The sequence below is a fragment of the Stegastes partitus genome, unplaced genomic scaffold, assembly GCF_000690725.1.
Source record: "Stegastes partitus isolate 25-593 unplaced genomic scaffold, Stegastes_partitus-1.0.2 Scaffold623, whole genome shotgun sequence".
Lineage (NCBI taxonomy): Eukaryota > Metazoa > Chordata > Actinopteri > Pomacentridae > Stegastes > Stegastes partitus.
Window position 1 is genome coordinate 287006 of NW_007578354.1, and position 17998 is coordinate 305003.

The 17998-nt window shown below is 41.3% G+C and overlaps 1 protein-coding gene across 6 annotated transcripts in view; it reads left to right on the forward strand.

Annotated features, from left to right (window-relative positions):
- The window catches only part of fgfr3 (fibroblast growth factor receptor 3), a 99116-nt gene that overhangs the window by 31866 nt on the left and 49252 nt on the right, over positions 1 to 17998 (forward strand). For 4 of the 6 annotated variants that reach the window (XM_008289589.1, XM_008289583.1, XM_008289584.1 and 1 more), the window contains exons 3-4: positions 3289 to 3552; positions 8988 to 9053. In XM_008289589.1, the coding sequence (XP_008287811.1) occupies positions 3289 to 3552; positions 8988 to 9053 (330 nt within the window). The remainder of the gene's footprint in view (positions 1 to 3288; positions 3553 to 8987; positions 9054 to 17998) is intronic. The other 2 variants (XM_008289587.1, XM_008289588.1) reach the window with 1 other exon arrangement.

The window sequence follows — 17998 nt, forward strand, 5'->3', positions numbered from 1 at the left end:
GAGTAGAATGTGAATTAAAGGTACAGCTGGTGATTTCTCCAATCAATCAACCGAGTTCATCTGATAAGTTCTTGAATTTTTGTCACATAACTGTTGGTCACAGCTCAATCAATAATGGATTTACAGTTATGCTAAAGAAATGCAGAATTTTTTGTTTTTGACAGAAGGTAGTTAGAACGAAGGCTTGATTTTTGGCAGAATAAAGTGTCTTTGAGTTTGGGTCATTTTTCTAGATACTTACAAATGATTAATTGCTGGAAAGATAAAAGTCCTTCAATTTTTGTCTTTATTACAGTTTCTGATAAATGATGTAATTTTGCTGAATTTCTTTAAAGATGTCGTGCTTTTTGAAGCCACCGGCGGGTTTTGGGGTTTCGGAGGGTTAAGACATAAATATGTTCTTAATACAAAGAAGCCGTTCCAGTCGAGCCTCGATGCTGCGGCAGCTCATTCAGCGCTGCCAGAGGAGGCTGTGCTCGAGTGCTCGGCCGCCGTAAAGCCAGAATGAGCTACGAGTCTCTGGAGATTATTATATCTACCCCCATAAAGCCCAATTCCCCGTGTTTAAGACCTGAAGATATTCTGCGGTCTATTTTCTACGTGTCTCTCACAGTAACACACAAAAGGTAGCGGCCCGTTCACGCTGCGTCTGGATTTATGTTCTGTTGAATCGCTGTTTTTCTTCTCCTGAATGGGCCTTTTTGTCTTAACAAAAAGCGCAGTAAATATCGTTGTCAAAGCCGGAGGCCACGTCGAGAGCTGCGCGGCCACGTTAAGCACATTATTTACTTCTGGATTCTTAATAAGACAGAGGCAACGATTCACAATTCATTCATCCCATTCGCTCCGTTTAAGAAGAACTATATCGTGTTTATGTGAATAAATGCGGCGTTTTTGTGCGACTACTTTTATCTAATGGCTGTAGTTGTTGGGTACTTTGCATATTTTGGTTTTACATCAAGACGAGATGAGATCCATGTGCTGGTTTGGTGATTTAGAGGTAATTAGGGCTGCAGATAACAATCATTTACATTATCGATGAATCCGCTGATTATTTTCTCGCTTAATTAATTTGTTGTTTGGGCCATAAATGGTTGGAAAATGGTGGTAAAGGATGACGAATGTCTTGTTTGGTCTTAAAGAGATTCAGTTTGTAGTCATAGAAGAGGAAGGAAACTGGAAAATATCCCAATTTTAGAAGCTAGAATCTGAGAATTTCAACTTGTTATTTCGATAGCTGGCGATTAATTTAACCCTTGAAATACCAAAATGTGGCTGAAAGTTTGAAAAAAATGTTGGATTTCCAACTTTGCAACAATCTTTGAGCTCGTCATTTACTCTGTTGATACCATTTATCAAAACCACTGACTGTAAAAGCACAAAGAAACATTGGATTTTCAACTTTGTGAGAGAATTTGTCCCAAAAAAAAGGAAAAATCTAAGCTTGAAATTGAGATATTTCATCAAAATCCCTTTTTTCTATGTGTCTCATGCACCAAAAGGCTTCTTTCAGGTTTGAAAAACATGTCATTGTTTTGAAAAACTGCCAAATGTACACCATTTGCCAAAGCAACAAACTGTGAATACACCAAGAATCACTGGTTTTTCAACGGTATGATGGTGTTTGGTCCAAAAACTGAGTCGAATCTAAGCTTAATAAACCATTTCCAGTCCCCAGATTTTACTAGAAACATAAAAATCTTGAACTTTTCGGGTCAAACGTGAAGCTTTCAGGTGACACATTAACCAGACTGATGGACACAACAGGTGCTTTTTGTAATTTCGTCCATGTTGTCGGTGATTTGAGCTCCACTTCTGTCCCTGCAGCCCGGGCTTTGTGGAGTTACACCACGGCGTTCATTCAGACATATTTCAAAGCGACTCTGGCAGCGTTACCTTCTGGTTCCTCCGTCGGCCTGCGAGGGTCCGCACAGCTGCAGCCTCGCGCTGAAACAGCTCATCTATAATTCAGGGAGCCCATTACGTATTCCCCGTGAAGATTGTCTTGTCTGGGCCGCTCCTGGTTTCAACCTTGCCTCTCGGCTTCGATCTCCTGATCTCAGGTTTGAGGCCTGTCAGCGGCTCCGGCGGCGGGTCACTGGATCAGGCTCTCGGCACTCCTCATTCAGGGTTTCCTCGTGTGGCTGTTAGAGCATCCAAACAGGACTGTTTTTTTTGTTTTTTTTTTTGCATATGTGAAAGCATGCACGCGTGCATCCGAGTGTCCTTGCGTACGTCGTGAATGGTTACCAGGGCAACCAGAGAGAGCACGACATCGCCTCTCCCCGACGTGTGATTGAGTTCGAAGACGATTAGAGGACGAGAGGAGACACGAGGGGAGTTTGTTTGTTCCTCCAGACCCGTAAACATGTTGATCTTTCCTGTAAATGAGCTGGTGCTCGACAGGGAGGACGTTTATTTCCACACAGCCCAGATCTGTCGCCTCCTTCTGCGAGAAGAAGTTGCATGTTTTTTTTTTTACCTTCCAGAGGCTGATTAGCTGATGAGCAGTTAAATTAGCAGCACTGTGTCTTTGTTTTAGAGGAGCTGGAGTGTAGACCAAAACTTTACGACTGAGTTTACCTCTTAATTACACCACCAAGGAAGAAAAGGCATTAATGCAAAATATTAAACTCTCATTTATTAGAATTCTACCAGTTATACCTGCAGACGAGAAGGTGGTTCAGATTTAACAGGTAGTTGACAGTTTTTAAAAGACCTTTTATGCAATTTAAGATTAATTTAGTGAATAAAAACTCCCATTATCATCCTCAAATGTCTTGTTTTACCGACCACAAATGTGCTCACTGTCCAATCATGCAAATACAAATAATCTAATTCTGATTTGTATTATTAATTATAATAATTCATTATTAGATATTTGGTCTTGTTGATTTGTTTTTGTTTTGTCCCTTTGTGAATGAAACGTATCATGTTTTCATTGATGCTTTGGCGATGTTGAACTCATTTTCATGCCAATTAAACAAATTGAATTGCAAAAAAAATAAAGAAAGAAATCTGCATTCGAGAAGGGAACTGAATGATGAATGTGTTTTGTGTGGTCTGTAATTATCTTTTATTATTTTTTTGTAATATTGTTCTAACTTTCATGCCAAAAAAAAGCAAATTAAATTGAAAAAAAAAAGAAAAAAAGAAAAAAGTATTCATAACCCCACTGCATGTCCAGGCTTTGACATGTTGGATTTAGTTTGACGTACAGGATCACAAGTTAATTTATAAGTATCTTGTCATATGTTAAAAACAACTTTCTTCTCCTTCTTGCTTCAGACTCGGTGTCCAGCGAGACAGCCTTCCTGGAGGACTATGTTCTGGGGATGGGCGACACCCTGGAGATGTTGTGCGACCTGGAGGACCACTCGGAGCCCGTCGTCTGGTTCAAGGACGGCGCCGGACTCGTGCCGGGCAACCGGACCCGCCTGGGCCAGAGGATGCTGCGGATCATCAACGTGTCGTACGAGGACTCGGGAGTTTACTCGTGTCGACTCGCGCACAGCAACACGCTGCTCAGCAACTACACCATCAGGGTGACAGGTGAGAGTTTACACCAACCAGTGGAGAGTCCAGGCAGAATGCGCACTGCGAGGGCGACTCCTGCTACCGTGCAGCTAAAGAATATGAAGATGAATGCTTTCTGCAGGCTGCACTGCTACGCACAACTTTACACGGCAACAAGCACGACATAAATCTTTAAACAAGGTGTATTGATAAGTATTTAATCACTTTTTTGTCACATTTTGTCGCTGTGGCCTCATTCTTCACTGCAGTATAAAGTCCTTCACCTCTATGGAAACAGAACAACCAGGATTAGAAGGATAGAGAACTCAGAAATGTCTTGTGTGCAGCGTAACAAACTTACAACAACATATAGTTAAAAATAACTTTATTTATTTTTACAAAGATTGCAAAAACTTGAAATCAGCATCTACACCTTTTTTCCAAGTGCCCACAGTTGCTGCCAACACTGGAAACTAAATGGTGGCTTTACATACTAAATATAATTAACTGCTTAAGTTTTTATTTGATTTTATTATTGTTTTCTTTTTGCTATATGAAAACACTGACTGTAGTTCGACCTAGTGCAGCGACAAAGTCCTTGAATTGTTGTTGCGTAACTGTTTGTCACAGTAGAGTCAATAAGGGCTCCACGATTGCGCTAAATAACGCAGAATTTTTTGTGTTCAACAGAATCTGCTCAGAGCTAATGCTTTATTTTTGGCATTTTTTAAAATGAGCACATAGAAAAAAGTTATTTTGAGGAAATATCACCATTAAATTTGGATTTTTTTCCAGACATTCGCAGATGATTAGTTTGTAGACTGTACAAAAAACTGAAAATCCAACAATTACAAAGCTAAAACATCTTAAAATCATTGAAAGAAATAAAAAATGAAAGTTGAATATCTTTATTTATTGTACAACAAATGTAAAAACTGGAATCAACACATACAACTTGTCTCCTGTCTGCTCGGTGCTCTAACACATCCTACAGTTCAACCCAAAAGTCTCTGATTTATGATCACATGACTGTTGGTCACAGCTGAGTCACTCATGGCTTCTTAGTTTACACAGAGAACACAGAATTTTTCTATTTTTACAGAATCTGGTTCGACCAAACGGTATATTTTTTTGCCAAATTTTAACTGAGACGAGTGATTTTAATGAGATGCCACTATTTTAAGTTTAGATTTGGTTTTCTGATGAAACAGCTCGTCACAGACCGTCAGAAAGAAAATGCAACTATTCTTCTGGCTCCAGTAAATTTTCCAAAGATAACGCCTTTCAAACCTGCCAGCGGGTTTTCGGGCTTCAAAGGTTTCAGTAGGAGTTAACCGAAGTAACAGACGTGTTTCAGTGAAACATCAAAATGTGGGAAACTGTGTGAGAACGTCTTCAGACGAGATACAAAACTCATCGTGTGAATTTTCCAAGATACTCGAGTCGCTCCGGCAGAAACAGGCACTTCGGCTTCCTCCCGCGGAGCCTCTGAAACCCAAACCTGCCTCGGCGTTTCTGCTGCTCTGACAGACTCCAAAGTGTTTCCTATCAATAAACACACTCCAGCAGTTACAGTAGCGGCGTCTCGACATGACAGCTTTTTATAACGCTTCACAGGGAAACAGTGAAAGCTTAGCTCAGGAGGAAACTTCTATTATTCTCTCCTCCTGCCAAGCTGCACCACTTTTATTTTTTCTTATTTCGTTGCACAGATTCCTCCAAACCCCGACGCACCGTCAAAGGTGAAATTCATTATCGCGCGAGCGGCCGAGTAACGTTTTAAACAAGTGCGGGCGGCGCAGCTCTAATAGGAATGCGGGGAGGTGTGCTGGAGGTCAGGAGGGAGCAAGCAGTAGCTTAAAAGCCGGGCGGCGTTTTCCCGTAAAACTCGCGGACACCAGCTGAGCCTGTTATTGACAACTAATTAGAAAGCAATTAGCTCCAAACATTTCATCATTGAAAACAGATGGGGTGGCAAGAAATGAGAGAGTTCGCTCCCTCTCAGCTCGGCGCCCTCCTCCCTGCCTCCTCCTCCTCCTCTTCCTCCTCCACACACAGATGCAGGAGTTTGGCTGCAAGCCGGCGTAGAAAATGGCCTTTTCCAGGTCCGATCAGAGGTGGATCTGCGGCGCACATCAGCTCCAGACTGCAGGAGGAAGAAATCCATCTCGCCAAGTCGCATTCTGCTTTAAATTTTTTTAAACAAACATAAATAAAGCGAGATAACTGGATTCGCCTGCAGCGTCTCCGGAGTTTAAACCACACAGGAAGCAAATTCATCGCAGCCTGTTGTCAGTGCACTTCGTATCGTTTTAGCACCACGCTTAAACAACTCGAGAAGTCTGGCTCTTTTTTTTTTTTCTTGCAGCAATATCCTGTTCTCCTCCCTCTACTTTAAACACAGCAGCCTCGGCTCGGCCTAAAGCACACACAGACTATTGTGTTTTTCCTCAAATATTTGAGCAAGGTGTCAGATATTTAGCAGCGGTATCAGATTTAGCACCTGGATGGCGTCCAGACAGCAGAAATCATATCGTACGCTCGCGGTACACATGCTGGAAACAAGGAGGTGCGATGTGAGCTGTCTGCGAGCCGGAGTGAATGAAACGCATGAAGGAGGCTGGAGGTTTTGCAGATGCAGCGTCAGACTCTGGAGGTTTATTGGCTTCAGACGATAAAAAAGGGAAATAATCTGGGTTTAGAGCAGTTTTAGAGGAAGCAAACTGACACTCAGCAGCATCACTTGATGTTTTCATCTTCAGCCTTTTGCACAACATACTCCTTTATCCCTTTTACTTTGTGCTACTTAACAGCCATCTCCTGTTCTGCCGCATTAAGTCTAAGCTAAAGCAGCATTTTATTTATTAAGCCTGCAAGTTCAGTTGTCTTGATCATTCCCTAAAGGACTCTGTTCTCTCAATATCCCAGTATTTTATTAATAAAACGCCAATAAACCGTAAAAAGAGCAAAAGAAATCTGACTATAATTACAAAATCCCTTCATGCCTCCTGAGATCGGAGGGTCACTCCAGATTGGGAACCAGATTCAGGCCCCATTTACACGTAGCAAAAACAATGATATTTCAATGGGCCTTTGATTTAGATGTAAACGAAGCTACAAGTCACCGAAAACGATCACATCTGAAAACTCTGGCCACAGTGGAGATTTGGAAAAACTCCGTCTTTACGTTTGCATGTAGACCGGAGGAGGCGGAGTTTGATGTCATAGTGTGCGACAAAAGCGTCGTCAGCGTCACATGTGTGCGACCACGTTTATAGTTTGGCTGCTGTGATAGAAATGGATGCTGTTCAAGCAGCGCTGGTTTTTATGTTTGTGCAACACTTTTTGCATTTATATTCAGAAATGTTCTATTATGTGGTGGAGCAGAGGAGAAGAAACGACCCTCGTGCCATTATCGTTAAGTAACAGGAAGTAATTCATGCCATTTGTTGTGTTTTTTTCTGGATTCTGATTGGCTAGCATGACTTTATGCTTCTCGTTACACTGCCCCCTATAGGTCTGGCAGCTCATGATAGCTCTTAACGATGTGTTTATGCGGGTTTGTGAAACAAAGATTTTTTTGAAAACTGTCTGATGTGAACAATGTTATTTTTGAAAACGTAGATCCGTTTTTGTCGATGTGTAAACATGGCCTTAGTATTTTGCCAATTAATCGTGTGGACCTGTCAGTCCACTTCGATCCAGTGGAACGTGCAGAACCTCCTTTCTGTTCATCTGACGGCATCTAAACGCTTTCTGCGCTCACTCAGTCGTAACGCAATTCTTATTAGCTTTGGCCTCGTAAAGTATCAGCAGACCACAAATCTGAGCTGTTAATGAAGAGACACGATAAGCGATGCGTTCAGAGTGAAGGACTTGAGGAGGGATCTTTACCACATTTCAGCATCAATATTTGTCCAGAAACAGAAAAAACTTCAACTGTCTATAACATCTTAGATTAACGAGACTCACAAGTAATGAATCTAATTTTTTGTTTGTCGCTTCCAGCTGTTTAAAACTATTTCCTCTGAGTTTGTGAAATACCTGCAGCATCAAACGGCAGCAGGATCCACAAAAATACAGAACTACACACATGGAACAACTTCATTAATTAGTTCTAGTTATAAATGATTCCCGACATGGAGACAGGATGGAGCAGAAGCTAACAGCAAGTCATTGCGTAGCTTGAATTTAGATTTAGCCTGCTGTTTATTAGTGCAATTACTGTGCAATTTAAGTACTTTCGTTGGTATGTTTGAATTAAACTTTGTAAAAAAAATCTAACGTCAGAAAGACAAAATGCCGTCTGAAAAAAGCTTCAGCGCTCCTGCTTTCTCCTGGTTTCACTAGTTTCCTTAATCACTCGCACCGTCTTTATCGTGATGTTTATCTTGACAGTGTTTTCTTAATTTATTTCTTATTTACTGTGATAAGATATGCCTTTATTTATCTCACAGTGGAGAATTCACAGTGTTGTCAGCAGCAGTTAAACACATACAAGACAGATAAATGTACATATACAAAACCGTGCAAACATAAGTAGAAAAACACACATTTAAAATAGAATAGTGTAAGAACAAAATATAAAAATACACATTAACAAACAGTGCAAGCCCAGATATAAACATACATGCATGTCGTGAAATAGTGCAAATAAGCAGCGTAATATAAATAAATAGTTCTAAATATAAATATGAGTGTTGTTTGTTGCTCATCCAGTCTGTAAAGCGATTTAAAACGCCGTCTTTCTGCAAAGCTGCGCCACGATAGCAGAGCAGATTTGTGGACTGTGAAGGTGTCAGATAGAATAAAAAACTCCCCCCCAAAAAAACCTGCTAGTCAGGAGTTTCAGGAGCAGTTTTAGCTCACCGGGGTTGTCGAGGTAACAGCTGGCTCTCATTAACCAAAACCCGCGGAGCTGAACCAGAAAACTTCAAGGTCACATCGAAAATAATTACAACAACCCCGAAATGCGCGATGCAGCGAATCTAAACAGTTGTATCTGTGGCTGGAGGATAATTAGACGTCAGACTGTTGGGCTTTTTTTTCTTTCTTTGCACATGTGCTCTCACGCAGCAGCACTAATGACCCTCTCATTTGTAACGTCTGTGGAAATGTTTAGGTTGTAATATCTGAGCGAGCCGCCGCGCTACGGAGAACTGTGGACTCATTCATGGCTTTCTCAATGAACAGTCGCTTTTAATGTGCATTCATGCGTCCGTGCATCTTTGCGAACACACTCCATTTAATCTGAGAGCGTTTAACATGCACTGAATTCCTGCTTTGCTTTCTTTTTTCTCCCTCCTCCTCCTCCTCCTCCTCCTCCTCCTCGTCTCGCACAAAATAGAATCTGGGCTCAGAAGTTTCCAGATGTAATTTGCTTGTTATCTGATAGCCAACAGAGTTCAGGGAGTCTGAGGGGAAAAGACGTTTGTGGATTCTGTTAATTTCACTTTTTTTCCTTCTTGCAGATTCTCTGTCATCCGGTGACGATGAAGACTATGACGAAGACCCAGAAGATGCAGGTAATGAAAATGGTGAATTCTTAATTACTCTTTTCTTTCTTTTAATCGCATTTTACGCTCAAATAATGTCATTTTGTTCTGTTTTAAGAGTCTGCAGGGGGTAAAATATGACAAAACTAGTGAAACAGAGCAAAGTAGCACCATTTATGAGCTCGAGATGAAGGACTTTGTCTGAAAGTTTGAGAAAACCAGTCTGATGAAGTGCAGAGCAAAGTGCCTGAAAAGCAAAATAACTTTGATCTAAAGTAGAAAAACTGATATCAAAGTCCAAACTCAACCCTAAATCTAAATGGATCAACCCTGAATTGAAAGTTAGTCCCCAAACTGTGCAAAAGACACAATTTACTGCCAGAATCGCCTTTTTAAAAACTGAAATGTCTGTAAAAATAAGAGTCGCTAACATCTTAGATGATTGAAAAGCACCAGAAATGAATGTAATGCAGGTTTTAACCAACAGGAGATGAAGTTTAGGTCGTTGCTTCCGGTTGTTTGGGAGTATTTCCTCTGAGTTTGTTGAATAACTGCAGAATCAGAGAGCAGCAGGATCCATATGAGTGTGGAACAACAGCAGTAACTTGAATTTATTTAAATTATAATTGATTTCTTGATGTTTTTTGCGCCATCTTTCTGTTGCTCTCTCCTGCACATGTCACTGAAATGTTCCACAGTGCAAAATCCTTTCTGGAATGACAGTAATAACTCATCTTCCAGGTGTTCTGTCTTGTTTTACTGTTATTCTACTCATCTAAACACTATTTTAAGGAATCCAGTAAGTTTCATGAAGTCGAGCCTTTAGCATAATCCTTCTACCGGACAAACAAACTGCACTGAAAATACCTTTGTCGCCTCTAAATTCTAAGTTTAAAGGAGGTGACATTGACGGAAAAATGAAAACATCCGCTGCAGCCCCGAATGTAAAAGACGCTCTGATGTGTGAATTATTAGCAAACCTCACTACATAATGAAAAGGTGAAGAAACGTCCCCGTGAGGTGCAGATATCGACTCTTCACGTTATTTAAGCCACGCTGTGCCGCCTTTTATTCCCACTTAATCTGCGTTTTATCGTTCCACGTGTCGCCGTGATGAAAGACTTCATCTGCAGCAGCCACAACATTTCCTCAGAAAGTTGCTTTTATGAGCCGCTGGGTGACAATCAGCAGATTTATGCAGGCGATTAGATTTGTATGAGGCCCGATCTGGGTTTTAAACCTGTAATTGGCATTATGCGACTTCTGAAACCTCCTCCCCAGAGCACCCAACTAAACGCCGCCGTCGTGCGGATCAAAAAGCCGGCAGGCGTCAGGCCTCTCAGCGCTGACGTGAGCTGCTACGGAGCTCAGAGACGTGCCGAGTTCAGGTGCAGGTGAACAAAGAGCGATGAGCGACGGCTTGTCGACGTTCTGTCAGCTAGCGTGACTCCAGAAAGGCGGGAAGGCGTCTCCGCCCCCTCGGCGAGCTCTCGACCGGCCCGATGCCACGTTGAGCCGCCTTTGTTGTTCCGTATGGAGGGAGACAGTCGGAGGGGAATCAGAGAGAAACGAGAGGAATGAAGTGATGGAGACGCTGGAGACAACGGTAGAGGACTGGATGTAAAAGCTGCAGAAAAAAAGGAAGCATACACTGTAAATAAATAAATCAGCAACACAAATCTGAAAAACTGGCAGCAAGGGTGCAACAAAATTACAGTTAAGATAAAATACTGTAATATTGTGGAAGTAAAAGTGGTGAAAATAACAGCAAATACCTTTAAAATAATGATATTTGTAGTAAAACTGTAGTTTCACAGTCATAAATTGTAAAATGACAAGTTAATTTTTTTCAAAAAAGAGAAAAAAAAGATTTTATTATTTAATGTGGACTTTTTTTTAGCATTAAATTGTAAATTAATCTATTTTTGGTTTTACTCGTTATTATCTGTAAGTTAATAAAAGTGGCAAAATCTATAAAATCATACTTTAAAAAATAACTTTACATTTTTCAGACCCTAATTGTCTTTTGAATAACAATATTTTTGTCGATTTAATATAGCACAGAAAAAGTTAATTGATTGAAAAAAAATGTTTAAATTATATTTGTAAAAACAAACACCTTTGATATAGACAATATTTCAAGCTTCTTTTTTAGAGGTAATGTGTAAATTATTATCTTTTTTCTATAATTTTGCTCGATATCACTTGTAATTAACAAAACAGAGGGAATATGTAATAACAGTAAATTGTTTTTAAAAATTAACATTCAAAATAGTTTTTTAAAAAAAACTAAATTTATTCTACTCATTATCAATATAACTTGGCTTTTTTTGACAAGATTTTTAAAGACTCTTTCATGCCAAAGTGAAAACTGATTTCAGCAACATAATATCAGTTAAACAAAAATACAAAATCAGTGATTACACAAGTATTCAAGTCAGTATTTAGCAGATGCACGTTGAGTCTCCATCAGCCTGAACATCTGGACGCTGCAGTTTTACCACATTTTTCTTCGCAAAGCCGCTGAAGTTCTGTGAGGTTACATGAGTTCATATATTTGTAAGTTCTTGTCAGAAGAAGTGAAATCAAATTAATTCAGTGTTGAAAAGCAGCAGAAAGGAAAACCTCCAAAAGGGGGTGAATGTTTTTTATAGGGGCTACAGATGGACACGTATACGGACTGTATGGTGCAGCAGCAGGCAGCAGGTGCTGTTGCAAAGCAGAAAAACAGCCCAACACATGGCAGCGGCGTCAGACAGGCCACGATGCTCCAAACCAACTCCCAGTCCACGTCAGCTGCTCAGCAAAACCGGTGCCAGAAGCAGAATATGGACGTGTTTCTGTGACGGAGAGACAGTCGGCCGCCCGAATGAAATCAAAGTCTGGATGTAAACGTCGCTGCAGAGCTGCGACCGCATCAAGCAGCTTCGCACTCGACCCAAACAGTGAGACGGCGACTCTGCTGCCGCCCCATGCCCCGTGGTCATCATTAATGTTTCACCCGCTCTTTTGTCGCGCCACTACAGTCGGGAAAGACGGACGTGTGAAAACACAGAGCGATGGAGAGGGGAGATGGTGATGATGTGAAGCAAAGCAGCAAACCTCCGGGACAGAGGTGCCGTTCAAAGAGATTGTTAAAAAGGCAAATGAAACAACAGAACTGCAAATATTTTCACTGCGGCCGCCGCATTTCAGCGTGACGTCTCTGCTTAGAAGATCAAACCTTTTGTTGTTTTTCAAATGAGCCTTTTTGTGTTAAGATGCTCCCCATGAAACGATCATTAGCACGAGTTCAACCGGGGACAGTTATTCCACTGCAATCTCAATTTTTCTGTCACTTCTCCACCAACAAAATAGAAGCAAAAGTTCTCAAATCGTTGAACTAAAAAAATTGCTTTTAATCGCATGAAGTGGTTTCTGGATGTTTTTCACTGCAATATAAAATCCTGCACCGCTATAGAAACAGCTCAACAATGACTAGAAGGAGGCACTTACAATGCCATAAATCATAAAAACTAACCTGAATTCAACATTTTTCCAATGCACACAGATGTTTCCAGCACTGGGAGAAAAAAATGGTGATACTAGATACTATAGATGTTTTGCTTTTTTGATTTGTTTCCATATGTTTTTGTTGTACACGGGCTGCAGTTCAGCCGACAAATCCCTGAATTTTAGTTAGCTGACTGTTCATGACAGCAGAGTCGATCACGGCTTCTTAGCGTCGCCAATAAGCGTAGAATTTTTATTTTTTTACAGAATGTGATTGGAGCAGATGCTTTATTTTTGGCTGATTTTTAAGCATAACTCGTAGAATAAAGTGATTTTTATAACATATTGCACTTCTAAGCTTAGATTTGGTGACGTTTTCCGTTGGAACACCACATCTCTGAGGGTAAATGACGACATCTTGCATAAAATCCAGTTTAGAGTTTTTGTAGAAACTTGCTCCAGTTCAACAGAAAGCTGCAGTTTTTCCTTTCAAAGGCGAAAGTAATGTGTATTCTGTAATTGGTGCTCAGTTTATGCCATGTTCAAGAACTTGCAGCGACCGTCCATGAGGCTGCTGCTCTGAAAAATAACTGTAAATTCTCAGTTGCACATCAAACAATCCTCTAATTTTTCTCCTTTTGCCACTCAACAGTTAACAATAATCGTCCTTTCCATCCTTATCGCAGCGCTCGATGCTATCGGCCACTCCATCGTTTAATGAACACAGGGACGTGTGTTAATACGCAGCCTGTCTGTGTTAACGGCCTTTATATTGCTGCTATCACTTTCAACATTTAATCCCTTCATTCTCCTCCCGTTGGATGTCGGAGAATTAAAAATGTAATCTCGCTTCAATATTCATATTTTCCCCTTTTTTTTCTTTCTGGAGGGCATGTGGCTCCCATCCAGACAGATTATAGTAGAAAGCAGCAGAATAAGCTGCAGCAGAAAAGGCTTCTCGTCTTTGTGCCGCGAGTCGCTGTGGATAAGCTTAACGCCCTCCTCGCTGTACGATCTGAATGCGCGGCGTCACTTTGCTAGTGAAAAGCCTCGAGTGTTTTCTGAACGGGCCGAAGTGGCGGCAGCGGCAGCAGCTTTACTGCACACATCCTGAATGCCAGTAAATAGCCTCAGACTGCCAGACTTAATCTCTGGATGTAAGTCCACCTCATGACATATGAGGCTCCGATTTCCTGGCCAAAAGGAGAGGGATTAGCCCAGAAACATTAAACCCCTATCGCTGCTTAATGTCCGCTAAGCCACCGCTAATTAGCCGACCGGAGCAGGAAGGAGCCATGTGACGAGCCACTCGGCCAGACGGAGGGTCCCGGTCGGCGGGCGGAAGAGTCTCCACGTCCTCACGCCGAGAGGACGGTAATGGAGATGTGGAGATGGTGAGAGAGAGGACGGCCGATAATGAGGACGGGGAGCGGAAAACATTTTCTCTGGAAACCGAAGAAACCTCAGGATGGTCGCAGTAATACGAACCAGACCGCTCATAAAAACACGCAAAACAAACTCAATGGTGTCGGTTAGCACGGCTGAACGATTAGTGTCTGAGGGAAATTAACCGTTGAGCTGAAGTATTGATCGGATGCTTTTCATTTATGTTCATCCTCTGAACCCCAGAACCCAACGGCAGCCATCAAAGGCATGATATCTGTAAAAGAAACAGCCAACGTCACATCATTTATCAGAGCCAGAAACCAAACGAATCGATGGATTTTCATCTTTCAGGAGTCCCAATTATGTGTGATGTGCCATTCCATGAGGAAAATTGCCCAAATTTAAACCTAAAATCGTGTTAATTAATCAAAATCACCTTATTTTAGATGTCACATTTTTAAAAATTTGCCAAAAACAAAACAAAAAAAATTCTAGGACTTCTTTGGTTGAACTGCAGGCAGTGTACACAGAGCAGATCGGAGTCGAGCATGGAAACTAAATAAAAACGTAAATAGTAAAATATCTGTGCTGTGTAGAAAACCTGTCCACACCTAAATGACACCATTGATCAGAAACTGTAAAAACAGAGAGAATCATTAGATTTCCAACTTTCAGGCAGTCTTTGAATGAATTATGTGTGACGCACCTTGAAAATTAAACAAATTCAAACTTAAAAATCCATAAAGATCACTTTATTCTACACGTCCTGTTTAAATGAAGAAGTGTAGAAACTGTTGAAAGTGTAAAAACAGAAAGAATCATTAGATTTCCAACTTTCGAGTGGTCCTTGAACTAATCAAGCGTGATATGGCGGGAAAATTAAAACAACAAATTGCCAAAAATGAACCGCTTACACCAGATTCTGCATAAATTCTGCAACAAACACATGACAAGAATTTAGGGACTTCTCGGTTGAACTGCAGGCTGTGTTTACACAAAACAAGTACAGCAACAAATTAAAGAGACCGAGAGGAAAGTAAACTATAGTACAGACAGCATGGCTCGAAAACGCTGCACAGAGGAGCGAGTTGTTGGAAGATGCATGGTGAAACGTGCTTCTGGAGTTGATGTGCAGAGTGGTGTTAAGAAGTAGGTAGAGCCTCCTTCTTGTTCCAGTATTGCTAACAAAGTACATTTCTGAGTTCTCCCTCCTTCTAGAGGACCTGCAGGACTTTATATTACAGTAAAAGTGAGTCAAAATGTGACGGGAACACTCAGAAACTGCCTGGAGTTCAGAGGGTTAAGCCTGAACTAAAGCGTCCCCTGTGAGCCACACATCCTTATCTGCGGTTATTAGCAGCACCTTTCTGACTTGTACCTCCCGCCCCTTCGACGGCTCAGGATGCAAAAAAAAGAAAACGCCCAACAAACTAATGACGTCCATATTTCATACGTTTCCGACAAAATCGAACGCCTCGGAGACGTCGCGCCGCTGATAGATGGGCAAATAAAAAGGTGATCCGGCCTCACACGATGAATGCGAGTTAATAAAGCGAGAACTTCTTTTTTTTTGCAGCGTGGAAAAAGCAGCAGTGGCAGGGAGGGGAGGGAGGAATGTTAACAGAGCCTAATCTGTGCTGTGCTGTGCTCCTGAGCTATGCAGCCTCCTTGTTTACCCTGGCAGGAGAGCAGAGCGCCGGACGCCGGGCCACGCTACGCTGCTCCGCGGCCGCCATTCCTCCCACTCTGTTTGCCTTGAGTCCCTGCAGGCCCTCCGGGGGCAGCGTGCCTTCAAAGAGCCCCAGTGTAATCTGTAATGAAATCTGCCTGTGTGCTTGCAGGCGTCGGCGAGGGCAAATTATACAATTACACAATTAGACCTCCCTCTCCCTCCCTCCCTCCCTCCCCCTTCGCCGACCCCCAGATCGGTGTCTGAGCGCTGAAGGGCCTCCGATCGTGTCCTGCTCCGGCTAATGAAGCCGGGCTGATAGAAGAAGAGCCTCGGTCACGCCTCGACACGGCAGAGCCACAAGTCAGCAGAGAAGTGAGCATTTGTGCAACACTGGTGACAGCGTTGATCCAAATGGACTCAAACTGGACTGAAATAAGACGCCAAACCTAAACAGTTGGGTAAATTAGAGTAGGTTTACTGAAGTAAACTGTTTCCATAGAGGTGCAGGACTTTATGTTGCAGTAAAAATGAGGCAGGAGCAAAAAAAAAAGTCATAAAACTCCAATTACATGCACCCTAATTAAAAAAAATAGAAGTCAAAATATTACTTTAATGCATTTTGCAGCATTTTAGCCATTTTACTCTCCACCGTAGATTATCTGACGCACACCCCGAGCTGTGATGATGTTGGTCGATAGTAATTTAAACCTAAAAATCGCCACAAGTCGCCAGAGAAGCGAGCATCAGAGGGCTGCATCTGTGCAACACTTGTGACAGCGTTGCATGATCCAAACACAGAGGAAATGGAATCAGACTGGATTACAATAAACATCAGAAAGCACAAAGGAACAGTGTATGCACCTTGAAACTGAACCCTTCTGGCCTAAAAAGCGCTGAAAAACAGGATTGTGTACTGATATTACATACATATCAAGTTTGTAGTTGTAAAATTCCTAATAGCCATGCTTTTAGATATACAAATTTGAGTTTTTTGAGCTTTCTCTATTTCCAGCCCTTACATTTTGGTGAAAAATGGGCCCACAGTGAGTAAAAATGGGAACATAGTAGTGCTTAGAGGGTTAAAATGTTAGTATTGTGTATTAATGTCACCTTACTGTGTTGTAAAACAGTAAAACTCCCACTAGTCATCCTTTAAGATGTGTAAAATGAGCCTACAGTGAGGAAAAATGTGACAGTAGTGAGGTTTAGAGGGTTAAAATGTTCTAAAAGTCAGATTGACTGCACCATAATCAAAGAGAATACGGGTGAAAACATTTCTTTAATTCAGTTTGCAGCTTCTGTTTTTCCATTGTTGTCTATTAAAACATGCAGAGCCGCCATTTCTTTTTCCAGTGTTTCTAACACAAATGTTGCACATGCTGATTACAGGTTTTTCCAATTCAGCTTTATTCACCCACAGTGAGTAAAAATGAACAGAAACAGAGTTCAAAACAAACAAAGCTGCACTTTCACCTTGGTGGAAGTAATAAGGCACAAAAGCACAGTGTTTACATCTAGAAATGTGCCGTTTGTGGCTCAAAAAGTGCTAAAAAACACAGTTGTGTATTCATATAACAAACCTAGTCATCCTTTAAGACGTGCCAAATACAGAAAAGATGAGTAAATTGGTTCAAAATGGGTTTACTGACTTAAACGTCATCCATGTTTTGGGGCTTTTCTCAACCTAATCAAAGAGAACAGCGGTGAAAATACTACTTTAATTCAGTTTGCAGCTCAGTTTTTGCATTTTCATCCGTTTCACTCTCCGCCTTAGATCATCTGAAGCACATCTCGAGCTGTGATGATGTTGTCAACCAGCAATTTAGACCCAACAACACCACAAGTCGACTGAATTTCAGCTCAGATACAACACTTGTGACAGCGTTGCGTAATCCAAACACAGAGAAAATGTAATCAGGTTCTGTTTTTTTTTTTGTTTTTTTAAACTCAGACGGTGCACACCCCTGCCAAGGCTGCACAATCCACTACGACTTGTTATTTCAACAGCAGAAAGTATTTATCTGGATCTGCATCAAAACACACACTGTGACACACAATCAGGGCCGACGTTTACCAGATATCTGTCCTTCAGCTGAGTGGTTCATGAGAAAAAATCCTCAAAAAAATGCCTTATTTCTCAAGAAAAGAAATCATTAATCAGAAAAAAAAAAAAAAAAATCCTGGATCCTCACCAAGAATCAATCATTTTGTTTGGCAGGTGGCCCGACTTTCTACGAAATTAGTTTTTAGATGCATTAACATTTTCGGTTTTCATCGTCAAACTCTGAAAAGGGGAACAAGGAAAGTCAGACATCTGTTAAAGCAGCAGCAGGTGTTGTAGAATATGCAGAACTTACATGAAAACCTGATATAAAAAGCCTTGAATTTGTGTTTTCTGACTAGCTTTGAGTTTGGATAGTGCGTCGTGTGTAATGCG